Below are 9,117 nucleotides of genomic sequence, written 5' to 3' on the forward strand. Positions count from 1 at the left end.
ATATATAAAAGAAAACATAAAAAATACAAAATTTCCATCAATGTTTCATAACGAGCAACAATGTATCATTTGTGATATTTATAAATAATCATTACAAAATTATAAACAGTTTCTTTATTAATCCAACAATTTTTGTATCCAATTGTCTAGCATGTAATGATAATAATAATAATAATAATAACAAATAAATAATAATAAAAATAATACATTATAATAAAATAATGATAACAAACAAATTAATAATAATAATAATAATAATAATAATCATTTTAATAATAATAATAATAATAATAATAATAATATAGTCAACTATATGATTGCGTGTCATAATATTTGATCTTTACTAGAACAAGAACATTTCTAACACCAGTGAGAATATGTCTCTACTAAAACAGTAAAGATGAGCATAGAAATAAAAACGTCTCTTTTCCTTCTCGATACAGTGGCCTACGTCCGACGTCTCTATTGTCTAAACATTGGCATAGAGCTGAAAAAGAAATAAACATAAAACATACGTAACGAAGGTTCCGTTGGAGCATTTATGTCTCTACAGTCGTGTTACGTATTGGATGATTTGAATTTCATAAAAGAGAGTGACGAAAGTGTTTAATAACTGAAGACAAGACATCACATATGTATGTTATATGAATGCGTTCTGCAAATTTATTGCACGATTTGTGTTGAGGCAACTTTCACGAGGATATCGTTTCTCTCTCTCTCTCTCTCTCTCTCTCTCTCTCGTATATTTTTCATTAATGACATATTTTTTCTCCAAGTTCTATTTTAATTTTAAATTTGACTGAATGTTAATAATTTCAGGTTTTGTTTTTTTTCTGACGTCATGACTTCCTCTACATTTCGTACTATATTTACAGGTTAGTGCATTTGTATTGGAAAATATGAACGAGATTTTTGGATGGAATACTGCACGAACTTGTGAGTTTACATAAGGTTTAATTATATAAACAAAATACACAAGAAACAACATAAATGAATCAATCCCGTATTCCAAATTAAATACACAAGCGCAGATTTGTCATTACACACTGACATAGTTATTAATGTGCACATAACTCCGCCCAGATAAATTTAAACTTAGTCGCGCGTTTGACGTAACTTTCGAAAGAAAATGGCGTGTCTAGTTAAAATTGAAATTTGCAGTCATAGTGTGAATGAATGCGCATTGCAACAACTTTTCCATTTGATCTGGAATGAATATATTTTGGTATTTTGGTTCGATTCGACGAAAGTTTGTGATTTTGGAATGGATTCATCTGTGCAAATTATGCATGAAATACATCGGATTGAAGTGGCGCGAGAGAAGCGTGTTTGCGTCTGCAAATGTTTCTGTCATTGAATGTTTGAAATCAGAACGTAGTAAATATATGAAGTCTTTAAATTGCAATTATCAAAAAGACGCTATGGATTTTAATGCGCATTTCATTTTGAGTGCAATAAGGAGGATGCGGTTGCACTTATCATCGAAATTACAGCTCAGTTTTGAAATGTGTAATCCAAATTGAAAACCGATGACATGGCTGATGTAATACGGATTTGCAGAATTAAGACAATATATTTTGAGGAAATTCAGGATGTAAAACTTAAGTATATTTTATTTTGCCATTCTTATCACTAGCAAAAGAAAACAGTATATGCCTTGTCACTTGTGTGTTATTTATAAAGACATAATCTTCCGTCATTTATATAATGTAGCTAGCCTAAATCTAAAACATTGTATCAACGCGGAATGTGCCAAAACAGCTGGGTTTTTTTTACAGCACACGAGACATGTTTTAGTTCATTCAGAAACAAATTTAAACAACCACAAAGTAAGTGTATACGCGAGTGTACATGATTTGTTTATAAATCAAAAGTGCTATCGTCTGAGTCCATTATTTGTTTACAAAAGAAAGTAGTTCTTTATTCACGTGAATGCTATATGTGCATTGTCACGCGCGTTCAGTATCGTGGAACGATTCTCACAATGTAAAGTTAAGGGGGAACAAAATGAACATATAATAAAAATATAATTCAATTACATACATATCTGTTCCAGCTATCTCCTCTCTAACTTGGCGAAACATGATCTGACGTTCGCGTGTTTTACTTATACATGGCTCCATTGTCTAGATCAGGGAAGTAATGTTTACTGACAAAACCTCAACTTACAGTATCAAATAATTGCGATAGGAAATCTAGGAAGCAACTAATTTCTTCCGGGTTTCGTGAAGCAATCCTGAATATCTTAATGCCATAAAAACGAATCTGAATTGCACATTCGATACGCATTTGCTTGACTTTAAATAAAAACAAAGAAGGGTGCTTGCATCGGGGAAGGAGAGGGAAAAGAGCGTCATTGTTTCACTACGGCTACACACACTAAAGAATTACCATTTGAAAATGAGAGAGGCTCAAATTCAGCATTCATGTGCGCACGCCCACAACATGGAAAATTTCACTTTGTCGAATTAAATATTTTAAAATTTAGAAAATGAGTGAGGGACAAGAAATCGTACCATCCAATTGTTATTGTTATTATTGTTATTATTATTATTATTATTATTTACAAAGGTAACTACAGAGTTCCCTTACTTTGTTATTATGGATATCTCGTTGTCTGATTCGCGTAGTGACATTGATTCTCTCCCATCCTCTTCATCATCCATCTCTGCACGCTGTCGTTCGAGTTTTTCTTTCCTCTCATTCTCCTCCTTAAGTAATCTCTCTGTTTCCATTCTCCTTTTCCTTTTTTCCTCCTCTTGCTTTGTTGTTAGCAGTTTATTTCTCTCCTCCTCTTGTTGTCTCTTTTCCTCCATCTTTCTTTGCCTTTCTTCTTCTTGTCGTATTTTATCCTCTTTTCTTTGTCTTTCCTTTTCTTCTTTTTCCTCACGCTCCTTTCTTTTCTTCTTCTTTTTCTCTTTTTCCTTCTTCCTCTCTTCTTTAGTTCTGATATATATATATATATATATATATATATATATATATATACACGCACACACACACACACACACACACACACACACACACACACACACACAGAAAGAGAGAGGAGTTATATAGTTAAATTAGTTAAATAGACCGATATACCACTTAATGGCCGCTATGAGAACTTGTTGTCAAACAGGTGACAGTCTAAATTCTTTAAGTTTTAACTAAAGACATACGTACTTGGCCCATAATCTACAGCCTCTCCTGCAGCATCCCTTAAAACCGATCCAGCGTCCCTTCTTTTTACATCGGCAGCACCGGTACCACTCCTGTTCACTCAGACCTTCTATGTATCGGAAGGCCAGACATGTGATCAAAACAAGCATCGCCAATACCGCCACCGCCAGCAACACGATTATGGGAACGTTCCTTGGGTCGTCTTCATACTTGATAGGCCTTTCTGTAGTAGTCGTGGTGGTGGTGGTGGTCTTTTGGAGAAATAAAAGATAGCTTGTCAAGTTAGATAATATCGCCTACATTTCTCTTGCATCTAAATAAAGACTATTGTTAGTAATAGTGTACAGACGATCTATTTATTGTTGATCTTGACTGGTTATCCTAAAATTCTAAGCTTAAGAGTAAGTTTAACTCGTCAGCAAAATGTGACTAAGTACATCTATGACCGCTCTTACTAAACATATGAAGCGTAGTTTAACAAAAGGAATATGATGTCAAGACTAGATAGCTACATATAGAAAATATATACTAAAGCTGTAAACCGCATATGTACATATATATGTACGGCACGATAAACTGGCATATCAGACTCAATAATGTTCTTATTTGAAATAAAATTTTGAAGAAACAGTGGAGACGTTAGTACGTTTATACGCGAAAGACTTGGTCTAAGCCTCCAAACAGATCGGTGAACTTTATAAATGCATTGTGACTCATACATGAGTGCTTGGTCATTGTGACTCATACATGAGTGCTTGGTCATTGTGGCTCATACATGAGTGCTCGGTCATTGTGACTCATACATGCGTGCTTGGTCATTGTGTCTCATACATGAGTGCTAGGTCAGTGAGTCTCATACACGAGTGCTCATGTATAATGAAATTTGTTAAACGAGTTAAATAATTTTAAGTTTGAAATTATTCTAGTTACAAATGACAAATAAATAATGATTTAACTGACAAAACTCCATACTGCAATGGAATGACTTCCGATGCCTCATTTATCATGCGTTTCCTTTGCATAACGTGATGGTGTCAATTGTGAAACTATGGAGTGTTATTACACATGTTTCATATTGGAAATTATGATATTTGTACATTAGCATGAATAACACAGCAATATTGTGATAAACAACGTTCTGCATCTTTTGACGAATACTCTTGGATCTATCTCAGAAATAACGATACTGTGATTTTCAGCTCTGTAAAATCCATATAATATAAATATTATTGTACCATATTTAAGCGGCAGTTCGAAATCGGGGTTATGTACGCTAAACATACGAACTAATCAGAACCAAATAATCGTCAGTGTTTTAAAAACAAAATTACTCATCAGCCTTAGAGAGACCATTTAGTCGTCAGCTTATAGAAACCAATCATCGTCAACCTTATCGAAACTAAAATTTTTATCAGCCTTACAGAAATCAAATTTGTCGTCAGACTTATATTTAATAAATCAGTTCTCAGTCTCATAGAAACCAATTAGTCGTCAGCTTTATATAAACCAATTAGTCGTCAGCCTTATAGAGACCAAAACAGTTGCCAGCCTTATAAAAACGAATTAGGAGTCAGAATTACCGAAACCATATTTGTCGTCAGTCTTATAGAAATGATTATGCATGATATACCGAACCAACAAAGATATGTACCAGGCAACACTCATTGCGTAAATAAGGTCGAAATAAAACTAAACTGTGTTCGAATTTTAATTCCTGTAGAATTGTAAGTTGATCTGCGTAAAACTTCCATATTATACTAATTAACGAAATGTGATTGTGTCATATTTATGTCGCAACAAAGGTTTAAAAAATGACTGAAATGAATTACCTGTGGAATGACAAGAGTCACTGTGGCGGTTGCGGCGTTGTTGCCTACATCTCTAGCAGTCACTTTCAGAACATGAGTGGTTCCATAGTTGAACACACTTTGATCCCATTCCATATTCACGTAGAGTGTTCCATTTGTGTTGATGGCAATGCATGCATCCGCGTATGATGACATGTTGATCGAATAGTACACCGTATTATATTGGGAGGTAGCGTCTGCATCGGACGCGTATGTTTGTCCAATGACTTGTCCAACAGAGTAATAAGGGGTAGCAAAAAACTGGTAGTCGAATGATTGTGAAAAAACTGGCGAATTGTCATTGATGTCAGAGAACAGTATTTCTAGAGTCGCAGTTGCGGATAATCCACCGTTATCTTTTACAGTAACGAGGCACGTGACGTTTGAAACTATGCCAGCGGTGTCGAAGTCAAAATCGGCTGCATAGTACACTATTCCGCTCGTACGGTCCATAATGAAATACTGGGTTTCATTCGCACAATCAGACGAGAAATATGCTTGATCACTACCCCACTACCCCTATCATTGTCTTCATCGTAGATTCTAAAACCTGGATTCCCAAAGACGGTGTTGCTCTAAAAGATATATGGTTCAACTGTATTGTGTGTTTGCTTTCATGAAACTGCATGTAATATTTTTGAAACAACGACCACAAGTAACCCTAAGGAATTAGTTTATAGGTTTTATGCATAAAATTGGCAATATAATCAGAAGTCAGAACATCAACAGATTTCCTTTCTGTTTCTAGCGCTACATGTATTGATAATTTCACACTGACGTCATCACTGGTATTCAAACAATCAAACATCGCTAACTCATTCGAGTGGGTGATTAACTCTGATTTTATCCTTTTGGACCTTCTCTTTAATAGCAAAGAAACACCTTGTAGCCTGCTATTTTACTTTTAAAAACTTAATATTTATAACCATGAATATGTTGAAATGTATTTCCCAGATTTTCACAGATTCAGTCTGATGAAATTAGAATCTTGTAAAGCAAGATGAAGGAAAAGACCTGAGCACACCAAATGTTTTCACCTACCGGATACAGAGATCAAGCTTGTTGTAGAAATTATCAATATGGCTATGTTCACAGTCAGGTAAAAGAAGAGTGAGAAGTTATACTGAAAAATAAAGTGATCGAACGATGCTGGAAATCGCTGTTAAAATTTGCAGGAATGACTAGGAAACAGGTCATTTGTTATCAAAGACATGAGGGACCTTAATGTAATGGACCTTTATTAGTATCTGAGAGTAGTCGTTCTTTGTAGAGAAAGGCATGTAAAATGAATGGCGCAGACAATGTTGAAGTGCTTGATTATCTCGACTGCTACATGAAATTACCGTGTGTGTATGCCATCTTATAAATACAAATAAAACAGATGCAAAGTTATACACTTACAAGTCCTCCTTCACTGGGATTCAGTCTGTACTTGGTTTGATGGAAAGATGGCGCTTCATTGATGTTGCCTATATTGATGGTAAAAGTGGCAGCAGAGGAGTCCTTTGTGTCTGATACCTTGATGGTTAACGTGTAGGTCAAAGACCCAGTCTCCTCGTAGTCTATTGCTGCTAATGTTTTTAGTACTCCGGCTGTATGCGAATACAAGTGGTCAGCGATTACTCATCTATAGAAGCGCGTAAGTACCATCCAACTGCAAGAATATAGACCCCGATCTGCCGTAACATAATTAACCGGCACACCAGGGTCTATATTGTTCTTTTTTCCTGCTGATTAGTCCAGAGAAAGTACTTCAAGCCATATATGCCGGTGCATGATGGGACGGCAAATCTGAGCATATGCTGTTCGCAGTTTGATCGTACTCCCACTCCAGTGCATACGATTTCATGAGTTATCCGTCATTATCCTACATATAATGTTGATAATCTTGGGTATATGATACTCAACACTTCGTTAATTATGCTGATAATCATTCTGAGAATATAATCAACGTAGACACTCGCATAAAAGAAAGATTCAACTGCATACAACATAAATCCAGATCAACCATCGCACCAGACAGATCGGATTATATTCAGTTTGTCATAAATACCAGATCAACCATCGCACCAGATAGATCGGATTATATTCAGTTTGTTAAAAGTACCAAATCAACTATCGTACCAGACAGATCGGATTATATTAGAAGTACCAAATCAACCATCGCACCAGAATGATCGGATTATAATCATTTTATTAGAAGTATCAGATCAACCATTGCACGAGACAGATCGGATTATATTCAGTTTGTTATAAATACCAGATCAATCATCGCACCAGATAGATCGGATTATATTCAGTTTGTTAAAAGTACTACATCAACTATCGTACCAGACAGATCGGATTATATTAGAAGGTACCAAATCAACCATCGCACCAGACAGATCGGATTATATTCAGTTTGTTAGAAGTACCAGATCAACTATAGTACCAGACAGATCGGATTATATTAGAAGTACCAGATCAACCATCGTACCAGACAGATCGGATTATATTCACTTTGTTAGAAGTAACAGATCAACTATCGTACCAGACAGATCGGATTATATTCAGTTTGTTAGAAGTAACAGATCAACTATCGTACCAGACATATCGGATTATATTCAGTTTGTTAGAAGTAACAGATCAACTATCGTACCAGACAGATCGGATTATATTCAGTTTGTTAGAAGTACTAGATCAACCATCGCACCAAACAGATCGGATTATATTCAGTTTGTTACAAATACCAGATCAACCGTCGCACCAGACAGATCGGATTATATTCAGTTTGTTAGAAGTAACTGGTAGAACGACATAGACCCTAATCTGTCAGCACGTTATTGGCCGGCAGATAAAGTTCTGACTTTGCAGTTGGATTGGACTTATAGGCATGAATATATGGTATGCACCAAAATAACTTACAATATTGTCATGTGACATTTTGCAATGAAAATGTGTTAGCGCACTAGGACATTACAATTTAACTGTACCTTTAACGATATATTTTTATTTTAAAAAATCTTGTTGACATGTTTTCATTAAACAATTTTCTGGATAAATATTAATAATCACGACAAGAAATCACTTCTCAATTTCAGAAACAAAAGTTACTGGTACCCATTATAGAAATGGAACATACCTGATACTCATTCGACCTGAAGACTTTTAAAATTTTTATCTCAGGAAGAGAATATTTTCCTTCATAATATTTGAAAACGATACATTATATATTAGTATATTTTCCATCATAACATTTGACAGTAATACCTTGTGTGTCAAAATTTCACTTTATAATATTTGACAGTTGTATATTAAATTACAGTATTATACTTCATTATATTTAACAGTACTACATTATATCTCAATATTCACTTTAAACAAAATGACTAAGCTAACATTGGATTACTACGCCAATGTAATAAAACGATAAATTCAATCGATACCAAGTTTAGCTACTTGATTCAATGCAATATTCAGGATACGGCTTTGTAGTGAAGAGTGTCAGAATTTATTCCCAAATACCAAAGGTGTCTAATACCCCCGTAATGTAAACCACTTACTCGTAGAATTGAGGGTGAAGTAATTGATTCCACTTCCTGGAGAAAATACCACTGAGTAAATGTGCGAATCGCCTGTGTCAAGGTCGTAATAGCCCACGCTGTGTAAAGTAGTCCCTACCGCGGTGTCTTCATACACCTTCATGGCGTAAGCCAGCGGCAGGTTACCGAACTGAGGGACGTCATCAATGTCTGTATGCATTTTTAAAAGAGAGAACAAATGTTGAAAAGAAATTTATACTGATATGTTGAGTTAGAGAATCATTGCAGATATGTGTTGCGACACTGTGGTTGAAAACTAAGTAACAGGAAGAAGCAAAATCAACACACTTTGTAAATTTAATTATTAAAGTTATAAAATGAAAATGTAAGATCAACTTACAGAATTATTTATTGAATCCTAAATAATCCTAAAGAGTTAAATTCAAGCCAAAACGAATCGAAAGTTCCGAATTAATTTCAGATCCTCGAATGCACTGGTTTGCCAAGACAATTCTGATGTATCATAACGGTATTGTCCATACGTCCTTCGAATAATTCACAATAATACTAGAATAATATTTTAG

At 34.9% G+C, this 9,117-nt stretch overlaps 1 protein-coding gene across 1 annotated transcript; it reads right to left on the reverse strand.

Annotated features, from left to right (window-relative positions):
- Window positions 1-276: 276 nt before the first annotated feature.
- Window positions 277-8,753, reverse strand: LOC149770851 (cadherin EGF LAG seven-pass G-type receptor fmi-1-like). Its single transcript, XM_089949029.1, has 6 exons — window positions 8,555-8,753; window positions 6,414-6,604; window positions 4,995-5,525; window positions 3,169-3,416; window positions 2,593-2,946; window positions 277-487 (listed from the first exon to the last, which is right to left on the reverse strand). The coding sequence occupies exons 1-6, from the start codon at window positions 8,751-8,753 to the stop codon at window positions 463-465; spliced, it is 1,548 nt and encodes a 515-aa protein (XP_089805155.1). The 3' UTR covers window positions 277-462.
- Window positions 8,754-9,117: the final 364 nt, after the last annotated feature.

Source organism: Sinohyriopsis cumingii, unplaced genomic scaffold (genome assembly GCF_028554795.1).
Source record: "Sinohyriopsis cumingii isolate HCF-2022 unplaced genomic scaffold, ASM2855479v2 utg002256l, whole genome shotgun sequence".
Taxonomy (NCBI): Eukaryota; Metazoa; Mollusca; class Bivalvia; order Unionida; family Unionidae; genus Sinohyriopsis; species Sinohyriopsis cumingii.